At 42.4% G+C, this 23,584-nt stretch overlaps 1 protein-coding gene across 3 annotated transcripts in view; it reads right to left on the bottom strand.

Annotated features, from left to right (window-relative positions):
- The window catches only part of LOC101429098 (uncharacterized), a 46,260-nt gene extending 23,254 nt beyond the window's left edge, over window positions 1–23,006 (bottom strand). Inside the window, exons 1-4 of one of the 3 annotated variants that reach the window (XM_071216664.1) lie at window positions 22,893–23,006; window positions 17,936–18,140; window positions 13,867–16,045; window positions 12,936–13,050 (exon numbers count right to left, since the gene is read on the bottom strand). In XM_071216664.1, the coding sequence (XP_071072765.1) occupies window positions 12,936–13,050; window positions 13,867–16,045 (2,294 nt within the window). In that variant the 5' untranslated portion in view covers window positions 17,936–18,140; window positions 22,893–23,006. Of the gene's footprint in view, window positions 1–12,935; window positions 13,051–13,866; window positions 16,046–17,935; window positions 18,141–21,754; window positions 21,910–22,892 lie in introns of those variants that run through there. The other 2 variants (XM_058301605.2, XM_058301604.2) reach the window with 2 other exon arrangements.
- Between the last annotated feature and the right edge of the window lie 578 nt (window positions 23,007–23,584).

Genomic DNA, 23,584 nt, shown 5'->3' with positions numbered 1-23,584 from the left:
AAAAGAGAGAAGATGCAAATACACAAAATAAGAAATGAGAAAGGGGATATCACCATTGACCCCACAGAAATAAAGAATATCATAAAAGGATACTTTGAAAAACATTATTCCAACAAGAAGGACAATTTAGAGGAAATGGACAAATTCCTAGAAACACATAAGCATCCTACATTGATGAAAGAAGAAATTGATGATCTCAACAAAGCAATCACAAGTAAAAAGATAGAATCAGTCATTAAAAACCTCCCAACTAAGAAGAGTCCTGGGCCAGACAACTTCACAGGTGAATTCTATCAAACATTCTGGAAAGAACTAACACCAATCTTGCTTAAACACTTCCAAAAAATCAAAATAGAAGAAACATTGCCTAATTCATTCTATGATGTAAACATTATTACCTTAATGACAAAGCCAAACAAAGACACGACAAGAAAAGAAAATTACAGATCAATCCCTCTAATGAACCTAGATGCAAAAGTCCTCAACAAAATCCTTGCTAATTATATTCAACAACAATGCAAGGACAGTTCAACATAAGAAAATGAATCAATGTAATACACCACGTAAGCAGATCAAAGGAAAAAAACCACATGATCATATCTTTAGAAGCAGAAAAAGCATTTGACAAAACACAGCACCCTTTCTTGATAAAAACACTGAAAGATGGGAATAGAAGGAAACTTTCTGAACATGATAAAGGGTATACATGAAAACCCTACAGCCAACATCGTTTACAATGGTGAAATCCTAAAATCCTTCCCTCTAAGATCAGGAACAAGACAAGGATGCCCACTATCACTCCTCCTATTTAACATTGTGTTAGAAGTACTTGCTCAAGCACTGAGGCAAGAACCAGATATAAAAGGCACCCATATTGGAAAGGAAGAAGTCAAAATTTCACTATTTGCAGACGACATGATCCTATACATAGAAAGCCCTGAGAAGTCTACCACAAACTTCTAGAATTTATAAATGAGTTCAGTAAAGTCACAGGTTATAAGATCAATGCACAAAAATCAGTAGCATTACTGCACACCAATAATGAGCAATCTGAGGAGGAAATAAACACCATTTACAATAATAAATTAAAATATCAAATACCTAGGAATAAATTTATCTAAAGCTATAAAAGACTTATATACAAAAAACTACATAACACTGTTCAAGGAAATCAAAGAAGACCTAAATCAATGGAAGAATATTCCCTGATTATGGATAGGAAGACTAAATATCATTAAGGTGTCTATCCTACCCAAACTGATGCACAGATTCAATGTAATCCCAATAACAATTGACAGAGCATTTTTTAATGAACTAGAAAAATTAACTATGAAATTTATTTGGAAAGGAAAGAGGCCCTGAATAGCCAAAGACATATTGAAAAAGAAAAACGAAATTGGAGGAATCATACCACCTGACTTCAAAGTATACTACAAAACTACAGTTGTGAAAGTGGCATGGTATTGGCACAAGGATAGACACACTGACCAATGGAACCAAACTGAGAGTTTTCATATAGATCCTCATATATACAGTCATCTGATATTTGAGAAGTTCACCAAGCCCACTCAACTGGGAGAGGATGGTCTCTTCAACAAATGGTGCTGGGAGAACAGAGTATCCATATGCAAAAGAATGAAAGAGGATTACCATCTCACACCTTATACAAAAATCAACTCAAGATGGATCAAAGATGGTGCTTCAGAGGTAATCACCGGACATTGTAAATCCTCACAGAGCCCACTGGATGGAATGGAGGAGAGTATGGGCCATGATGTGGACCATTGTCTATGAGGTGCAGAGGTGCCCAAAGATGTACTTACCAAATCCAATGGATGTGTCATGATGATGGGAACGAGTGTTGTTGGGGGGGGGGAGAGGGAGGGTGGGGGGGTGGGGTTGAATGGGACCTCACATATATATTTTTAATGTAATATTATTACAAAGTCAATAAAAAAAAATATATCTGGGTAAAAAAAAAAAAAAAAAGATGGATCAAAGACCTGAATATAAGAGCCAAGACCATAAAGACCTAGGAAAACTATGTGGGGAAGCATCTACTGGACCTTGTAATTGGAAATGGCTTCATGTACTTCTCACCCAAAGTATGAGCAGCAAAAGAACAAATAGATAAATGGGACTTCCTCAAAATTAAAGCCTTTTGCACTTCAAAGGAGTTTGTCAAGAAAGTGAAAAGAGAGCCTACGCAATGGGAGAAAATATTTAGTAACCATATATCTGATAGGAGACTAATATCCTGCATTTATAAAGAACTCCTATATCTCAAAAATAAAACAACAAACAACCCTTTTTAAAAATGGGCAAGAGATTTAAAAAGACACTTCTCCAAAGAAGAAATACAAATGGCTAAAAAACACATGAAAAGATGCTCAAAATCACTAACTATTAGAGAAATGCAAATCAAAACTACAATGAGATACCATCTTACTCTCATGAGACTGGCACCTATCAAAAAAACAGAAGACTACAATTGTTGAAGAGGATGTGGAGGAATTGAAACACTCATCCACTGCCAGTGGGAATGCAGAAGGATCCAGCCATTCTGGAGGACAGTTTGTCAGTTTCTCAAAAAACTAGCTATAGATTGGCCATATGACCCATCAATTCCACTGCTAGGTATATATCCAGAAGAACTGAAAACAAGGACACAAACAGATATATGCACACCAATGTTCATAGTGGAATTATACACTATTGCCAAAAGTTGGAATCAACCCAAATGCCCATCAAGAGATGAATGGATAAACAAAATGTGATATATACATATATGGAATACTACTTAGCTATAAGAAGGAATACAAATACATGGGATAACATGGATGAATCTTGAGTACCTTATGTTGAGTGAAGCAAGTCAGGCATTGAAGGACAAATGCTGCATGATCTCCTGATATGAAATAAACAAACTAACCTCTCTCAGAGAGCTAGAGACTGGATTATAGGCTTGCAGGAAATTGGGAGGAGAGAGGAAGGTTGTGAACTGACACCTAAATTGGTGAAATCTATGATAAAGTGGAGGGAAGTATTTGTAGAGGGAAGGGATAAGATGGGGTCATATGGATACCTCTGGATGGGGCTTTGCAGGCTTGAGAGGGGGGCTAAGGCTGGGAGGATGGGTCAGATAGCCCAAGGAATTGGGTGGAGGACTTGGGGGAATAGCTGAACATCGAAGATTGTCAGGTATGTGGTTGAAACTATAATGTTAAGAAAACTCTTCAGAAAATATTAAAATGAAGGATTACCTGTTTAAGGTGCTTAAGGGGGGGGGCATCTGGCACAGGGGCAGGCATCTAAGATGTGTGAGTGCTCATCTTGTCGTAGTGTGTTATATCATTGGGTGGAGACCCATACAATGAGTGGGAAGGTGTACCCACATACTGGGGAGACCTGATGTTCTGAAATAGAGGGAATTGTGTTGCAAGAGAGAATTGGTGGCTCCCAATGGGGGAGGACAGTCTAGTATGTCAAGCCCTCAGTGTTGTTGCAAGTATCTGTGAATCTGGTTCTTCAAGCAGTGAAGATTGATTGTGACTGTGGGCCCTAAGGGGAGGGGGAGAAAGGAATAGAATAGATGGAAGCAGGGTAACTGGGAGGGCAATGGAAGTGTTCCACAAGATGGTGCAATGATGGATATAGGACATGTTAAATTACACCAAAACATATAAGAGTCTATAGGCTAAAATATAAACCATAACATAAACCAAAATGAAACCATGTTTGATAGCTATATTTCAATATCTGAACATCAGTTGCAGCAAATATAACATGAACTTGTAAGAAGATCATTGCTGGGGAAGGAGGAAAAGGATTTGATGTTGGATATATGGGAGTCCCCTATATTGTATATGTGATTTTACTGTGATCTAAAACACTGAGGAAAAAATGAAAGAAATTACCTTGCCACTGTACATACAGGACAAGACCTATTACAGTGATGAAAGGCAAACGTCAAAGCAAAGTATTATATTTTTCATTTCTCAATTCCCCAATTTATTTTTACTTCATTTTAGCTTTTCTAAATTAGTATGTATTCTATTTCTAATCTTTAAACTTATCACTACTATTTCATTTTCCTACTAATTGAATTTGGCAATATATTAGGCTTCATTTTTGCAGACATCTTGGACGACACAGGGGTTCAACTATGGCAGGGAAGGAACACTGGTGTTGGGTGTTATTGATGGAGGACACATGGTTGGGAGGGAGTATAAAAGGTATAGAAAAATGTTCAGATATGTGTTGGGTATTTTCATAATAGTTACAGTTACAAATGACAACTGAGGGAGTGCTGAGTTCCTAGCCAGGGGAGCTCTGTCACATTCCCCAATGGAACAGAAACAATCCCCAAGAGCAAGGACAAAGGTCAGTGAAGAAGGATGGTCCAATGATGAGCCCTTGATATTGATGACTATGCTTATGAACCTGTGTGCCTGAAATTTCAACTAGGCCTAGAGCTGCAGGGTCCCTAAGAGTTACCTCCTGAGAGCCTCCATATTGCTCAAATGTGGCCACTCTCTAAGTCAAATTCAGCATATAAATGCATTACCTTCCCCCCAGCGTGGGACATGACTCCTGAGGAAAAGCCTCCCTGGCACTGAGGGACTACTACCAATCACTAACTGGTGATGCAACTAGAAAAAGATCTTGAATAAAAGGGGGAAATGGTAAAGACAAATATGCTAAGAGTCTTCAAAAAAGAGTTGGGAGGTCATCAGAGGGGTTGTGCTTATGCATGTCTCAGCAGGATCCCAGAGACAGCCGAAGTAGATACAAACCCAGATACTGGTGCTCCTGAGGGCTATGGAGACACACAGGTTCTATGGTCATGGCAGTTGGCTCTGGAGTTCAGTGCCTTGTCAGTGGGTCTCACTTTGGAATTTGTGTTCCTGAGTGTGATGGAGTTGGACTCAGATGTGTTCTTTCTACACATGCCTTTTCTGTCACTTTTACTGAACCTGTGGTTGGTGCAGGGGTTGGCGTATACCCAGGAGACTTGAATCTCTGAACTGTCCATATGCCAGCTGGGCCCTGAGCCTCAGCAGTGTTGTAACTCCTACTCTCCGGTTTGTTGGACTTACCCAGGTCAGCTAACAGGGAGGTGAAGATGGTCAACCACCACACCAGTGAACCAAGAGTGTCTACAACTCCAAGCAGGAGAGTCGCATCCATCAGTAGTGTGAGATCTAAGGCCCTTCTCAATATTGAGGTGGAGTGGTCATCACCATCCCAGGGTCCACAGGATGGATAGATAGAATATGGATTAGAGTGGATTTACTGATATTCTACTATAGAACTATTGCGACTAGTAATGGAAGAAACTGTAGCATTGATGTGGAGAAAGTGGCCAAGGTAGTTGCTGAGTGCAGGGAGAGGAAAGAAGAGACATGATGTGGGAGCATTTTCAGGACTTGGAGTTGTCCTAAATGATATTGCAGGGACAGATGCTGGACATTATATAATCCCACCATTACCCACTGAATATACTGGTATAGAGTGTAAATTACAATGTGAACTATAATCCATACAGTGCAGCAGTGCTTCAAGACGTATTCACCAAATGCAATGGATGTGCCATAATGATGAAGGAGGTTGTTGATATGGGATGATATGGGGGGGGGGGGGGCGGGGTATGTGGGAACCTCTTATATTTTTTAAGGTAACACTTTCTGTGATCTATGTATCTTCAAAAAATACAATAAAAAATAAATAAATGCTAAATAAAACAAATGGTGCTTCAAGAACTGGATATCCATATCCAAAAGAATGGGAGAAGATCACTATCTCACACCCTATACAAAAATTAACTCAAGATGGATTAAAGATCTAAATATAAGAGCCAAGACCATAAATCTCCTGGAAGATAATGTAGTAAAGCATCTATAAGTTCTTGTAGTAGGAAATGGTTTCATAAACTTTATACACAAAGTACAAGCAACAAAAGAAAAAATAGATAAATGGGACCTCCTCAAAATTTCATTTTGCATTTGAAGGAAGGTTGTCAAAAAAAGTGAAAAGGACGCCTACTCAAGGGCAGAAAATATTTGGTAACCATCTATCCAATATAAAGAAATCCTACATCTTGAAAATAAAAAGACAACCCATTTTTTAAAATGGGCAAGTGATTTAAATAGACACTTCTCCAAAGAAGAAATACAAATGCCTAAAAAGCACATGAAAAGATGCTCAACATCACTAGCTATTAGGGAAATGCAAATCAAAACTGTAATGAGATAACATCTTACACTCACTAGCCTGGCAGCTATTTAAAAAAAAAACAACAGAGGACCACAAGTGTTGGAGAGTATGTGGAAGAAAGTGAATCTTATCCACTCCTGGTGGGAATGTAGAATGTTGCAGCCATTGTGGAGGACAGTTTGTCAGTTCCTTAGGAAGCTAACTATAGAACTGCTATATGATCCAGCAATCCTACTGCTGGGTATATATCCAGAAGGACTGAAAGCAGGGACACAGATATATGCACACCAAATATTCACAGTGGCATTATTCACTATTGCCAAAAGTTGGAAGCAACCCAAATGTCCATCAACAGATGAATGGATAAGCAAATTGTGGTATATAGCATACAGTGGAATATTACTCAACTGTAAAAAGGAGTGCAGTATTAACACACAGGATAACATGGATGAATCTTGAAGACCTTATGCTGATGAAGTAAGCCAGGCACTGAAGGACAAATACTACTGATATGAATTCAGCAAATTGAGCAGATTAACAGAGCTAAAGCCTGGAAGACAGGTTTACAGGAGACAGAAAGGGAGTAGAGGTTTGTAAGCTGATGCCCATATGGGCAAAATCTATGATAAGGTGGAAGGGTGTAGTTGTGCAGTGGATGGGCATGGCAGTGGTGCGGTAATACTATTGGGTTCGGCAGTGCTGATTTGTGAGGGGGTAGGGTGGCAAGGGAGTTGGACTATCCATGGAACTGTGGAAGGATCAGTGGAAGGATCAGGTGAACTCTGGGGATTTGCAGGTCTGTGGTTAAGACTACAATGTTGGGAATGTTCTTTTGGCGAATATGGCAGGGGAGGATTATTGGTATAGGGTGTTGGATGTGGGGGGGTGCACAGAGGACAGGGTGAACATGGGGCAAGCTTCTGTGGAATACGTAAGTGTTCATCTTGTCATAATGTGTTATAGCAGTGGGTGGAGGCCCACACAATAAACAATAAAATATACTTCCCACCCTGGGGAGTCATACTATGTCCTCAAATAGAGGGGCAAGGGTCTGTCAAGAACATAGGCAGTGCCTAATAAAAGAAAACAAACCAATATGTCTAGCCCTCAATATGCAAGTAACCAAAATGTGAAGCTTAGTGGGTTACCAAAGGCTCCAGAGGGAGGGAGAAGGAAGAATAGAATAGATGGAACATAGGGCATTTTTAGGGCATTAGACTTGCTCTGCATGATCTCCCAGTAATGGATATGGACCATTTTAAATTTCACCAAACTGTATAGAAGTGTATGGTCTAAAATGTAAATCATAATGTAAACCATTGACCATGGCTAGTAGCAATGCTTCAGTATTTGTAGAGCAATTGTAACAAATATATCATTCGCATGTAAAATGTTATTAATGGGGGGGGGAAGAGGAAGGGTATTAGGTACATGGGAATCTCCTAATTTCTCTACATGACTTTTCTGTAATCTAAAGGCTTCTTTTAAGATAAAATGGAAGGGAAAAAAAAAGACACTTGGGAAATACACAGAAAAAATATTACTGTACACACAGGACAAAAAATCTGACAGTGATGAAAGACATATGTCTAAAAATGTTTTTTTATTATTTAAAACTTTTTAAAAATTTCTTTGCATTTTATATGATACTTTTAAAACTATCATTATTATTTCATTTTCTTATTTTTATTTGGTTAGGTCACAACTGTAGCAGGGGAGGAACACTGGTGTGGGGTACTGGTGATGGGGGCATGCATGGGTGGGGGTTCATCTGGGTCATGCCTCTAAGGCATATGAATGTGTTCAAGTGTTCATGCAGCACTGTCATGGCGGGTGGAGACCCCACAACAATCAAAAGAATTCTCATTCTTGGGAGCTCTGCTACATTCTCTAATGGAACTGTAAGAATCCCCCAAGTACAAGGGCAGTGCCTAGTGAAGGAGGATGGATCGTTGGGCCAGGTCCTTAATATTGATGATTGCATTTATGAACCTTTACTTTTGAAATTGAAACTTAGTCTAGTATTATATGTTGCCTAAAAGTCACCTCCTGAGGGCCTTCTTTTCGCTCAAAGGTGGCTCTCTCTAAGCCAAATTCACCACATTAAACACACTACCTTTCCCCCAGCATAGAACATGATTCCTGGGGATGAGCCTCCCTGGCACCCAGGAATTATTACCAAGTGCCAACTAGCAATGCACCTGGAAAAAGACCTTGACCATAAGGGGAAAATAGTAAATACAAATGAGTTCTTATGGGTAAGAGATTTCAAAGTGAGTCAGGAGGTCATTCCAGAGGTGATGCTTATGCACATTTCAGCAGGATCTCAATTGACTGCCATAGTAAATATTGCCTCCTGAGCTCCTGAGGGCTCTAGAGACATCCTTCCCCATTCCTCTTCAACCAATAATCATCTCAGCAAGATGCCCCTGGTCACCATCTTTAAAATTGCAATACCCCCAAAACTTCCTTTCCCCTTGTACTGATTTGTTTTCCTGCAAAAAACCTATTGCCACCACCACCAAAATATCTTAAACTCTTTATGGTTTATTTATGTGTTTTTGTCTGTTTTATTTTCTGTCTCACCCCACTGGAATGGAAGCTCCAGGACAGGGGGTGGGTACTTCTTGTCTGTTCAGTGCTGTATCCCAAAGGCAGCGCCTGCTTAGAGTTGCATAGGATAAATTTGTTACTTGCTTTCTCTAAGTCATTTCCTAGGTTGGTTGTGCCCTGAAGTGAGAAATGACCCAGAAGTTACTCAAGGATATAAAAGCAATTGCGACTGAGGTGAAGCTGCCACTCTGAAGATGACAGCCTGTTGACTTGCCCCAGAGGTGGGGCCATGGAAACAAAGAATCAAGGCCTTAGATCCTGGAACTTTGTACTTACTGGCTTTCACTAGAATTAACTAGATTCAAGGTTCTAATGGGAAAGCAGCAACTTACAGAACTTTGATGGATGTATGGCTCCGTAGAAATGTCATCCACCTCAGCTGATGACACAAGTTTGGAAGAATCTTGTTAGCAAGTCAGACCAATCTAATCTGCCAAGGGTGTGACAAGTGTCTCAGTCAGGCTGCCTACACCATCACCACCAACCGGTCTGTAATGAAATTCTCCACACAGCCTCCTCCATTTGGTCTCAAATTGCACCAAAAAGATGCAGCAGAATGCCAAGTGACAGCCAGTGCAGGATTCTTAGCAGGGAGGAAAGTGTATTTCTATCATCATAGTTTGCTGAAATAATTTTGAATTGTGCCTCAAAAGTAGAGAACACAGGGCTCTGACATTCTGTTTGAAGACAGATTACTAATGCAGACACCTCCAAACACTAATTGAATTCTGGGAACATAACTAGCCCTATTTGAAATCTAGTTTCAAAATTTAAAAGAAAAAGAGATTTAAGAAACATTTTTGGAATAAAATATTTATTGTCCTGTGGACCAACATGCAACAGTTGATATAATTGTACATATTGAGATTTTTTTTCCTACTTCATTCCTAACTATAAATTAATTACCTCCTGAATATCTAACTCTACTTTATAGGTAGATAAGGAAATTTACTTGGTACAATTTCATGCTTAGTTTGTGTTCACTTCAATTCAATTTATTGAATGTTTTATGTTCTATTTTAAATATTTTAGCTCTTAAATGCATGAGTGTATATAGTAACATCCCTATCCCCAGATGATCAGATCCGTGACGGCTTCAAGCATCCAGAAGCCAGACCAGGATATAGATGGAAAAAGTTTACAAAACACTGCATCATCGAGTACTTTGTTCTTTGGGCTTTCATTCAAAGCCTTATTAATGCTCATTTAACATGTAAGGTTTAACAAGTATGTTTGATTAATTTTGAAGTTTAAAGCAGATTGGAAGGAGAACAAGTCCAGGAAATCGACATGAGAGTCAGACAACTACAACAACTCAGAAATGTGGTAGATGATGATCCTAAAAGAGCAAACACAACTATAGATAATGACTATTCATAATGTAGATCAGTCACAAGATACTTAACTATGACCATCATGTTTTTTCAATGGAAGAATGCTTTCTAATATATTTTAGAAAAAAAATTTAGCCAAAAATGACTTTAAAAGAAAGCAGTGCTTAAAAGAGAAAGATGTGCTCATCTGGATTATTCTCTCAAAAGGACTCAATATTTAACTTTGAAAGGTAGCAAAGTTGAAGCTATTATATATATGGAATCTGTATATATGAGACAGATAGATAGGTAGGTAGGTAAGTAGATAGATAGATTTGCACTAAAAATGAGGATAGGTTCCAACAAACTTTTCATTTATCTCCACATTTATTCATTGGTTCAATAAATATTTATTGAGCACTTAAGATCATAGTGAGCTAGACAGATTTGATACTGCCCTAGTGGACACTCCTTGTATACTACCTCATTAAAGTTCATATAAGTTCCTTGAAAGAGAAAACCAGGGTACCTTGGGAGCCAACAGATGAGTAGACCAGCTGAGGGTGGTTGGGTTGGAGACTCCCCTAGGAGCTCAGATCAGAAGAGTGTGAATCACTTAAGTAAGTGATGGACTGGTGGTAGGGAGGAGCTCCAGGAGGGGGACAAGTGCCAGGCTGCACTAAAGGAACAGAAGAAGACCCCGTGACTAAGAGGGACCCCGCTGAGCTCTGTAGGACATGTTAATGAGGGCTCTCTTTATCCTAAGGGCAATAGCAACCCACTGCAGAGTGACTTTCTAAGATGCCTGGAAAAGATCACTCTGATGGCAGCATGGAGAACAGACCAGAGTGAGGAGAGTGGTTAAGAGGGGACAGGGTGGAAGGTGATCCTATTCCTCCAGGGGAAATGGTAACAAGGGATGAAGATGAAGAGAAGCTAGATTCCAACAACAATAACATTTGGGAGGTAAACATTGACAGGATTGAGGATGGACCAAATACAGATGGTGAGGAAAGGAAAGAAGTCTGGGATGACACCAGGCTTGGGCAGCTGGATTCACAGCTGTGCTAGCCATTAGATGGAGGACACTGAAGAGGAAGAGGAGTATTATGGGGTGGGGATAGGATTGCTGATGAGTGCAGTTTTGGACCTGCCAGATTTGGAGTTCCTGGGAAACATTCAAAGGATGTGTCAATTAAGAAGGTGCCTAAATGTATCTGGAGTTCTGAGGCCACATTTGCACGTAAGATATAAAGTTTAAGACCTGCGCTTCTGCTGGTTCTAGCTTGTATCAAACGAGGAGGACAACAAATTTCTATTGCCAACCTCATTCCTGGGTAAGAACCAAAGGCTCATAGGGGAAAAGCTCTTTTGATAAGTTCAAGAGTTAAACCACTTATGCTTTCTAAAGCCAGTTGGGTGAAACAAGAAAAAGACATTCCATGTAATAAAGCTCGAAACACCACACAAATACTTAATAGTACACGGCAATCATAATTTAAGACAGGGATGTGCCAACACCACATAACATATAGATGTCTTCACAGAGAAATATATTCAACAAAAAGCTCTCAGGCAAATCTAGGGATGGCATTCAAAGCAAGTGGAAATCTAAACAGCTTGCGCGATATGAAAGTTTAAAGCTGTTGTTACAGAGATATGGGCAAGAACTAAAATAGAAATGTGGTACTTGGTACTTGAAGACTTACAGGACTGAAGAAAAGGAGTTTGGAGAAGAAATGGATTGTAGGAATTCAAAGCAAGAATTCTCACATGGGATCCTGGGTTTGGGCACTGGCTCTGCCTTTTACTGTGTGACCTCTTCTATAATGGGGACTGCTGAGGGGAATAAGTGACATACTACAAGCAAAGTGCTTGGCACACATGGAGAAAGTACTTAATAAACATAAACTAATTTATGGTGATGATGATGGCAATGATGGCATGGGACTGTTTAACAAAAAGAGTATAAACATATGCCAAAAAGGTTAGAGAGTTTTAGAATAAATTTGTATCAAATAGCCATATTACTTTTAGTAATTCTATCTTAAGTGTTGTCAAGTAAAATAAAATATCTGCCTGCTTTGGATGTTGCCAGGAGGGACCCCTTTCTCAGATAGGATTTTCCAGAAGACAAAAACAACTGACCTGAAAAGACTTTTTGAGAAAATAGAACAACGGAATACACTTTACAGAACTGCTGATAAGCAATATCTGATGAAAACCAGTTTCACTCTGGGAGAGAAGGCTTATCAGATTAGACATACCATCATAACCAATATGTATCTGCTCCCGACTCTGAAAGATCCCCCTACGTAAAATGGAAACTTAACATCTATCGATAAGAACATTTCCTTGCTGGCTTCCATGTTCACCCTACATAAGTTTCCCTTTCCACCTCCTGAATGAGGTACTGCCCAGTTCATTCGATTCAACTGGAATTCTTTTTCTTACCTGTTGAACTGTACCCATACATCAAAACCCCCTTGCTTATTATTTGCTAAGTAAGGCCTTTCCTGATGCCACCGGTACAATCGCTTTTCCTTCTTTTGATCCCTTAGCACAGTTTTTACATGTCCCTTATGGAACTGCATACTTTGGAGGAACTCTTTTTCCCCTTTGTGTTCCTTATAGCTCTCTGTACAGTATCTTACACATGGAAGGTCTTAACTAGACAATGGATTTTAGCACCTTGTACAAACTAGAATACTAACTAATTTCTCAGAAGATAACCAAGGTTGATACTTAGTTAAAATGTTAATATTATGCGACAAAACAAAAGAGCAGTCAAACCTTGGCGTCACATCTCCGTGTATATGAGATGAACACACAGCATTAGACATTTCCCAGTATTCCCCATAGCTGGTGATTCTGGATATCAGTTTGGGGGTAGCAGAACGTAACTTCCCTAAAAGTGTAAAATACCAAAGTTAGAAATCCTTCATTTTAAGTATCAAGCACATAGATTTTATTTTGCCAACGAACTGTTACTCTGTACTGATGGAAGGCATGTCACTCAACTTCCCAAATCTTATAAGAATATTAAATGCATATTTTAATAATCTGGGCCATCACCATTTCATGTATCAGCTGTTTCTCAAAATAGTCTTGGAATGTTATATTTTACTATTAGTTATAATGAACCATATAACCTAGTTCTAAAACCTAAGGAAATAGAAGGAAATTTTGCATAAGGATTTAGCAAGGTATTTTAAATTCATAACCTGGGCTTATTCTATAAAATGAAAATGAAATAGTCATCTTCTAGCTACACAGCACACAAATTGGAGAGGCAGATTCTATTTTCTAATGCTTGGTTATTCAAGTGCATTTTAAATGAAAGGTGCAAAATGCAACAAACTACTAGGTAGGAAAATGAATAGACTCATCACGCTCACAGAAAAAGCAAGCACCGGAGAGAGAAATACTGGACCAGAAAAATGCTGTAGCTTTACCATTGAGAATAACAATTTCATAAGATTACTTCTAATTAGCTACCAGCTTTTGTTCTCCCAAAACTAAATCAATATTTGCATACAGCTTATACTTGGCTCTGCTAATTTTTCCCAATTTTCTATTTATGGAAAATGAAGCCAAGAGGTCATATAGCAAATATGTGAAGCTGGAAGCCTGTGTCGTCTCCCCAAAAGCACATGACGTGTTTTACAAGTGCCAGTAAATTTACTGCTCATGCGAGAGTTTTTTGCTCACTTTGGTTTCATACCATAATTGCTTTGAGGTTTCCAAAAGCTGGTCCCTTGCAGAGCTGCCTCTTCTGCACAGCCTCGTCCTTGGGGATGGGGGTCTCCCTCCCCGTCCGCAGCTACGTTGCTCTCACGCCCATCCTTGCATTCCTCGGCGTCCCTGTCCAGGCTGGCCCCTCTAAATCTGCCTTTCCCTTCTAGAGATGGGACTGTCAGCTCTAATTCTGACAGCCCAGGCCCCTGAAAAGGCAAAGAGGAGTTCTCCTCTTCTGAAGAGTGACCCCTGATCCGGGTCAACATGTGCAAATAATAGAAATATGTCTCCAGGACACTCCAGGAAGGACCGCCACCAGCTTCCTGGAGCGGGAAGGAGCGCTTCAAACCATTTTTGGAAACGTCTCTGGAAATAGGATAACTGGAAGGCGCCGCCTTTTCCTTTCGCTCTTGAGTCATTGCCCTCGTGACCACCAGGTGTGTCTGTCCTGATGGGCTGTTGGCCCCAGGTGGTGGCGACTGGCTGAACCAAGGACTGTGTGAATCTGTAGTGGATGCACAGAAGACCTCGGAGTCCCAACGTTCATGAACTGAAACATTCTCCAAGGGGTCCTCTAACAAATTCGACGAGAAGTTGTCAATTTGAGGGACCGGGCAACTCTCGGGATGTGCTAGATCAGACTGCCCCTGAGTTATCACAGGAGGGCTGCTTTTGACCCATCTCTGCACGCTCTTGTTCTCACTGCCTCTTGGTGCTCTCCCCAAAAGAGCGTCCCCTTCTCTCTCCATGGAGCCACATTTCCCTTCATTTCTACTGTTAATATCAGAGTGGGGGGACCTCAAAGTGAACCTCACATTGTCTGATGCCTTTCCCCTTCCTTTGGAATGGTCAGATGGGGACATAAGTTGAACCCCAGGCAGTCCCTGGATGGGGATCACAATATGGCACTGGTCTTTGGAGCTATTCGCCTTGACCTCTGCTGGGACATCCTGGGGTATCCCTGTAGGCACTGCTCCTCTGAAATTTCCCCTCATGTCAGCCTTAAGGGGTGTGTCCCCAGGGAAGGAGATGCCATTCTCTAGCATTGTGGTCTGTGGCCCTGGTGTGCTATCACTTGTGGAAGACAGTGCAACTCCTACAAACTCTTTACTCTTTCTCCATTGCACCCCCCTTCTAAATGGCCCCTTACTATCCCCAGGTTCATCTAAACACTCTTCCTCTGAGCTGTCGCTCAGTGGAGTCCAGAAGTAACCGTTTCTGGGCAGGCTCTCTCCAGTATCCTCTAAAGCCGTCCTTTCTTCAGAAGTGTCTCTGAGTTGTGTCTGAATCCTCAGCCTCTCAGGAAACATGTCTTCCTTATTTGGGTTCTGAAGACGTCGAGTTCCTGCTTGATCATACTCTTGTTGAGCAGAATCTGCCTCCTTAAAACTAGCAGCGAGGGGCGCAGCAGCAATTCCTTCCCTCTCATTCTTAACTGTAGTTTCTTGACATCCACAAGACCCACTGCCAGGATCATCCACCATCAGAAAGGAACTTGGAAATTCTGAAGACAAGTTCTTCAAGAGACATAAAGACAAGCTATGAAGGTCTGTTTGTGGGCTGGCCTGGCCTTCTCTGAACAGGGGTGGAGAATCAGATGATCTCAGACAGACATCTTTCTGACTTCCTACAGCTTTTGTACCTTGGCAAAGGTTAGACTGAAGGAGACTAAAGGAAGTTTTGGGACTCCTCAACCCCTGCTCTTCTGGAGAGTTGGATATGAACTTCTGGGCCCAATTTATAACATGCCGCAGTTTCTGGGTCTCGGGGACTGAGGTATCAGCCAACATCTGGAGATCCAGTTCCATGGGGCAGCTCCTTCTTCTGTGCTCCTTCCCGACCCTCTGGCCCAGGGCCTGCTCTGCTTCTCCAGGAACCACTTGAGACTCTTCAGAGAGCAAAGATTTCTTTCCACTAGATGAATAGCGAGATGACTTCTGCAGTCCTTTCAACTTAATCTGATTTTCTGAGGGTTTCCCTTTGGGGTTTTGGGAAGCTGTGGACACTGGTTTGCTGCCAACTTTGGAAGAACCACCCTTGATGATTCCAATGCTTTCATAGTAAGCCACACGCTTGGCTCGCAGGTGCTTTAGGTCAAGGGTTTGAGGTGTGTCTGCCTCATCCCTTGGAGAAGATCCAGTCAGTGTGGGGAGAAAGGGATCCATCTGCAAACAAAAAGGCAGAGACATTTACGAAAACCCCTCACTGATTATTCTATCTACTGTTGCCCAGTAACATCCTACAGTCCCATTAACACTTGCTAAGTACTTGAAGATAGTTTTGTAGCTGCAAGAGCAAGGCAACCAGGCAACCGATGTGTTAAGGGAAATGAGGAGAAACTTCACCATTAGTATTTTATCACATTCAACCAAACTAGGGGCTCAGTGGCTGAAAACAAAAGGTTAGTTTTGCCTTTTAGAAGGAAATATACCGAATAGATAAATATGAAATATAAAGTATAAGATGACTTTTAACTAAGGGTAGTCTAGTTTACTTCAAGACTTTAATATTGTTTGTTTTTTTAACATGTATATAAGTTACTTTGATTTTTATAAGTGGCATAGGAATTTTTTTTTGAAAAAAAAAGCCTAAAATAGGAGGAGGAAGAGGACAAGACATGAAAAAAATATTCAGAACCACTCAGCGCCACCACCTCATACCAACTAATCTTTCCGATATACTCTGCCAAAACCCAGTCACAAAAAAGTAACTTCGGGGCCCACTGTCAATCTACTATATGGCTCATCAAAACTGGACTGCTGGCAAACCTATGCTTAAAATTAACCCAACAAATGAAAGCATCAGAACCTTTATCCCTAATGTAAGCCAGGTTTGTAAAACTAAACTTCTCCTCCTCCCTCCCTCCATTCCCTAAGTCTCTCCAGTAATTTGAAAATTAACAACATAAATATATTTTTTAAATGTGCTTCTATACATAGAATTCTTCAGGTCCTCTGCCTTCCATGGTGAGCCCCTGGAAAATTCTGGATGCATAAAGTAAAGAATACATACATGACTGCTACTAATAATTGAGAGGTTTAAGGCCTTCATATGCAGCAACTTTCCACATGGTCCCTCCTTTGGTCTTGTCAGTGATCCTAAGAGGGTTTGATACACGGTGAGGTTCAGAGAGCAGCAGGGATTCATCCAGACACAGGACAGCTAGGGGCCAAGCTAAAGACAGAAGTCAGAGCTTCTAGTCCCAAATCCAAGGTTCTCATCATGACCATGATGAAGCACAAGGAGGGAAGTTTGTCCTCTGGACCCTCTCAAGCTACTCAGAGGTTAAACTCTGCACTCTGGGCTCAGGACTGCCCTTCCTGCAGAGCCCCCTGAGGACCAGGACAATTCGAAGTGGGTCTTTTGATGGTAGAGAACAGTCACTATTTTATTACAAAGGACTGTGTGAACAGACATCTCAAAACTTCCCACCAAGCCTGTCCCCAGGCCTGACCTGACTCTGAGTTGGACAGAGGGCTGTCCCAGATGCCACCTGATTTTTTCAGGCGTTCTGTTGGTCTCTTCAAAACATTCCCCATTTCAAAAGGATTATTTCAAAGCATATAGGAGCCATGCCATGCCCTGGTCTAAAACTGGGATTCTTGATGCAGTTGACATTTATCTAGGACCTATTATGCTACGTATTGGGCACAGGGGTGCGTGAAGCTTAGAAGCTGAGAGTCTAGAGTTGGGGACAGATGAGCAGACAGATACCAGATGTATGGCTGTTTAGTGGGATATGCTGGCTGGGTCTAGTTTGGCCCCACACCAGTCTATACCCTGAACCTGGCCCTATTAGTTTGTTGTTGTTGTTTTTCCTACAAAAAATCTAAGTATGCCAAGTACTCATACTTTTGCATGAGACCTTCTGACGATTTCCTGCCTAACCGCAGTGTACGATTTCAAAGTCCCACCAACAAGTCTCCCTTCGAAGTATCTCTGCTCTAATCAGCAGGGATTTCTCCTTACCTCTCCTCCAGGCCCCCCTACCTTCTGCTTCTCGCACTTTCCTTAGGTGGGGAAATCAGACTCGGTCCTAGCTCCTTTACGCTTACCTGCCCAAAGGTCTCTCCAGGTCCTGAAACCCAGCCTGTTTACTGGCACAACTCGGAGGAAGGGCAGTATGAAGAAAAGTCCTTCCCGTTGGGTGAGCAAGTCCGGGGCAGTGGTACGTGTGCGACGTCAGGACCACAGGGTGCTGGGGATGCCACTGGGGAGCTGACACCTCAGCTGAGACCCGAAAGCTGTACACCAGTTGGCCTGGCCAAGAGAAGACACAAGGATGTTTTAGGCAGAAGGACCAGCACGTGCGGAGGCTCCCAGATGAGAGCGATTTTAGCCGGGAGAATCGGCGAAGCCGGGAGCCGCAGAGCCCTGGAGCGGGGCTCGGGCACAGCCACCACCAGCAGTGGAAGAATCCTTATGGGAACTACAAATCATGGGAAAAAACAAACATTGCATTTCATAAAATACGGATTCATATAAAATCTACTCCGAAACTTACTGACATTGTGTATTTCCTCAGTCTGTGGGTACTAAATGGATAATGACTGTCAGTGGCTTTTGAAGATAAATTTTATATTCAAACAAGGCCGTGATCCATTGAGCTAGCCTGAGACTCTACTATTCCCCTTCCCCAGCGCCCGTGGAATGGCTGCAGGTTGCATTGGACTCTACGTTCAGCATGAAACCAATGTCACAAATAAATGCGGCCCTAGGATTACTAAAGGATACTAAACTATAACACTCTACTAAATGATGCTGAGACTAAATAACCCTCTATGGACACTTTCCCTTAAACACGTATTTATGCACATTGATAATTCCTGGAGATACCCCTTCTGTCCCTAAAGTATCAGATGTTTGGCATATTTTAAAGAAAATGGGGAAGATTATAAATAGAAAAGAAATATTTTCTAGCTCGGTGGCTTTCAAATTGTGTTCTACAGAGCCCCAGGGTTGCCAGGGGTTTCAGAGACCACAGCAGGGGGGCCTGAGGAGGGGTGGAGGGGACAGCAGAGCTGGAAACCCCTCATGTAATTCAACTGGAGCGGTCTCACTGCATGTCAGATGATGAGAGATCCTTTAAGGAAAGGCTCCTACTGCTGAAAAAAAACCTTTGAAGTCCCCTGTACAACTTTCTCATTTTGCAGATGAGGAAACTGAGGCTTGGAATGGTTAACTTGGCCAAGGTCATCCTGACTGAGAATGGTCAGCCCATGACCAGAGCTCAGGGCTCCGTGCCACAGTGGAGGGAGGTTGGGCACTGTGAGGAACTCCCAGGCCGGGAACATTCCAGGAGCCCTCGTTTTGTGTCATCAGACACCTGTCACCCTTCCAGGTCACTGTGATCACCTCTTCTGCCCACTATAGTGTTTACTGATTGTACCATTGCTTGGAAATCAATCACATGCTTCTTCTTTAGCCATACTTATATGGGTCACTTGAACACTTATGGCTTAAGTGATCTACTCTTAAAAAAAATTTCATTTTGTAACAACTCAAAGTTAGAGAAAAGTGGCAAGTACAGTACAAACAGGGTGGCCAATCTTCCCCATCTGCTAGGCCTGAGGGGTTCCCTGGGCACAGGGCTGTCAAGGGTAAAACTGGGACTGTCCCAGGCAAACTATTAATAATATTGTTGGTCACTTAAGTTAAAGAACGTTTCCCCCTGAGAGTGAGTGGCTGACATGAACTCCATCACCCCTGAGTTCTTTCTTTAATGTACATTTCCTACAAAGAAGGAACTCCTTCATAGCTTATAATAATTTGACCAGCAAAAGCAGGAAATTAACAGTGATTCATTTACAACTATTTAATTCTCAGACCCCACTCAAGCGTCACCACTTCCTCCACTAGTGTCCTTTCTAGATTCTATTTCAATTCCTATATTGCAATTCTTTCTAGAGTCAGTTCCAATTCTGGATTCTGCTCCAATTCATAATTTGCATTTAGCTGTCAAGTCTCTTTCGTCCTGCAATCTGGAAGAGTTCTCCAATCTTTCTTTGACTTCAGGAATGTTATTTTGCTTTTAAGACAGCCACACCAAGTAAGGCTGATTAAGGTCCAAGTTCCCAAAGGTCACTTATAATATGGAATGACGTTCTAGAGCACTAAGAACATTTTTATTCATGTAGAAGCTACTCTATAAATAATTGATCAACGGACACAAAGTTTGCCCACGTGTAAAGGTAGCCATGAGCCCATGGAGATGTTGAATTGGTTGTTCTCAGCAACAATGAAAACTCCCAAAGAGCCTGGTTTTTACACTTCAGCAAAATTGAAGTATAGGAAGACTCTCCTCTCCCTCAGTTCCTGACTTCTAACCATTCTCTTTCAAAGCCAAGAACATATCATTCTAGGCTGGCTAGAGCCTCAGCAGCACTCATCAAGGACTAATAGACTGGGACTTAGAAAACTATCCTGGAGGGCATTTATGGCTCAATTTTTACCCATTTCTAATTGCATATTGCCTTGAATTGACCTTATTTTTTGTCACTATGTAGATCAGAGTGTCACAAGGGTCACGGTTAAGGAAGAATGATTTGACTATTATCTAGGTCAATTGTATCTGCTATTTGTTGGAGATGGAAACCCAGTTTCAGAGAGTAGGACCACAGTCATGTCCATGGCAGTAAGTGGCCAAATTGTGATGGATCTGTGGCTTGTGATTGCAAGCCCAGTTCTAACTTTCCACAGCTTTCTGTGGACTAAACAATGACAGTAAGAAGACACACCACTGTTAGGACATTCATTGTCAGAAATTCAGAAAGCAGTAACTTAAAAAGAAAAAGAATCAAACACTTGGAATATATTTTAAAAATCATGGTCCAGTGGGATCTATGAGCAACCTTGTCGTTGTCGTCATCATCATCATCATCATCATCATCATCACCATTTCTAAAACATACCACTTAATACTTTGAAAACAGGGGCAAAGAGAGGCTAACTTTAGGGTCACGGAGCTCTAGATGGAAGAGCCAGCATTCTAGTCCAAGCCAACTGGCTCCAGAGTTCGTGTTTTCAACTCTTGGATACACTGCTTCTCGCTTTTAATTATTTAGTTAGCTCTGCATTGAAATAAACACACAGATAACTCAAATTATGTTTTTAGATCCCAAATTGGCAGGTGATTAATTCAAGTATGTTTGCTCACGACATCTCTATCTTATTCCTTGTTGAATGCCAAGATTTTTTCCTGGATCTCAGCGCTTCATTGATTTAACCACAGTTCCTTGCAATGCACGGAAAACTTAGAATTCAGCCTTACTTCCCAACCCTTACTCAGACTGCAGTCTGCACATGCCTCTACAGAATAAACAAGCTGTAGGTTTTCTCCACAGCAGCCAACCAGATTGCTTAACTATCATCCTTAAAGACCAGCCAATTAGACATTGAGGAAGGGGTAAAGCATGGTTAGAATAAAAACTAGTGACATTGAGTGGGAGAGCAAGAAGGAAAAAAAGGGAAATGTCACCTGAATAGGAGAAGAGAAAACAGAAGTACAAATGAAGCATTCAGAAACATAAAAGGAAAACCATATGCACTCTGGTAAGTTACAGAAAGCAAAACAGATTTTTCTTCTATGAAAATAAACCAGGAAACAACACAAGTTAAAAAAAAAACCACATTCAATAGAAAATCTCCTCCCCCAAATCCAAAAGACTCCACTTGCTTTTTTTGTTGCTTACATTATACCCGTTTAGTTTTTTTTAAAGAATAGAACAGAAAAAAAGAAACAAAAAAAATAATCTGCGATTCCATTTCAAGAGCTAATAGTCCTAAAACGCTGTCACATATATTCCCCTATCCCCACCTCCAAATAAACAAGAAACCCTTAATGCTTAATTTTAACACGAAATAGGTAGACGCACTTGTGTCAATAAGCAAAATAATAATAGCAGTAATCAAAGTTACTTCTCAGCCTGGCCTGGAGACTCCCCTCCTGCAGGCGGGCGCAGGGCACCTGGCGCGGCGGCGGCGGCGGCGGCGGCGGCGGGCCGCGGCGGCCGGGGTCGCCGTGGAAACCGCGGGGCGTGGCCCGGCGGCCGGGGTCGCCGTGGAAACCGCGGGGCGGGGCCCGGCGGCCGGGGTCGCCGTGGAAACCGCGGGGCGGGGCCCGGCGGCCGGGGTCGCCGTGGAAACCGCGGGGCGGGGCCCGGCGGCCGGGGTCGCCGTGGAAACCGCGGGGCGGGGCCCGGCGGCGGCTGCCTGGACTCGCGGGAGCCGCGCCGCCCGCTGCGCGGAAGCAGAGGGAAGAGCAACTTCTGGCTCCCGCGACGCGCAAGAGCTCGGGCCCCTGCCGGAGACCGGGGAATAGAAAGCTGCCTCCCAGCGCAGGCCCGCGTTCTGCCAGAGGACCGGGACCACCTGACCCAGGGCCCAGGGTCCGCCCTCCAGGCCAGCTCAGCCGAGTCATCCCGGCGAGGACAGGCGACTCTGGACTTAACCAGGGGCCTTGTGGCGCCTGGCGGGGGGAGACGCTGGGTTGGCCTATTATTTTTCCTCAGTGTCTCCCGCCCCCACTCCGCAATGGTAAACGAATCCACCTTCACCCCCACGCCCTCCCGAAGACCAGGTCTCTCCCCAGCGCCTCTGAGGGCGGGTTCTGGGCTCTGGAAACGCGAGGCCCAGCCTTGAAATCCCTGGAAGCGTCGCTGCGCTTTGCGCATTCCCCACTGGGGGGCAGCCTCGTCCTTCACTCCCCTTCGCTCCGCAAAGCCGCGGCCCAGGGGGTCTACGCCAGTTAATTCTGCTGGAGCTTCGTTAATACTTGCATATCTCGAAAGTGGAAGTCGGATGCAGAAAGAGATCGTCTTAGGAGGAAGGAGGCAATGACGAAGGCTGGGGTTTTAAAAGTAAGAAGCTCTTAGCAAGCTCTCAGCTCCAATTCCCGGTTTACACTTTAGATTCAGAAGAGTAAAACCGCCAAGCTTGTAAAGCAATAAGGTTCTCCTTAACGATAATGTATGCGCACGAGAGGAAATGATTTCTCAGCCCGTTTAGCCTTACCTGTGTTGGGCAAATTGTTATCCGGTAGGTTTCAGTGGAATTGACGCAGACAACCCCCAGCCCTGAATGGACCCTAAGAACTTGAACCTTCCCTTACCTGCCACCTTCAGGAGTGGAGACAGCAAGGCGGGGAGGGGGGAGAGGGCGTGGCTTCGGCTCCAGCTGGAAGCCCTTTAGTACAGCCCTCCCTGACTGTAAAAAATGAAACCTGTAATTTTTGCCCAGCCTCTCTTACAGGTTGGCGGGGAGGGTCAACTCAGTGCAGTGGGATAATCTCTGGGTCTCTAGTAATGTATGAATGTGCGAGGGCGTATGATAATCTGTTTGTAAGTTTGATTTCTGTCTTATTACATGTGTGGCATATAATAAATAAGAGCAGCTTGTTCTGTTTTAGCCTTGAATGCACTTCCTCTAATTTAACCTTTGAATCATGAATTATTGGTAAAAGGGGGAGACGATGACAGGGTGAGAGGTGCTGGATTGATCAGGGCCAAATGCACAGAGGGCAGTATATTCGTTGGGGTGGTGAAAGTTAATTTATGTAAAAGGGTCCATAGTCAAATGAGTGTGTCAAGCACTTGATTAAATGCATTTCTTTACCAAAGGACTTTTCTCAGAAGTTTTAATTAGCTACCGTGCACCGGTGACTTCAATTTGAAGTTATCATCTGCAGCATTTCCCATATTTACTTC

The sequence above is a fragment of the Dasypus novemcinctus genome, chromosome 8 (assembly GCF_030445035.2).
Source record: "Dasypus novemcinctus isolate mDasNov1 chromosome 8, mDasNov1.1.hap2, whole genome shotgun sequence".
In the NCBI taxonomy this organism is placed as follows: Eukaryota; Metazoa; Chordata; class Mammalia; order Cingulata; family Dasypodidae; genus Dasypus; species Dasypus novemcinctus.
This window is presented reverse-complemented; position numbering and strand designations above follow the sequence as displayed.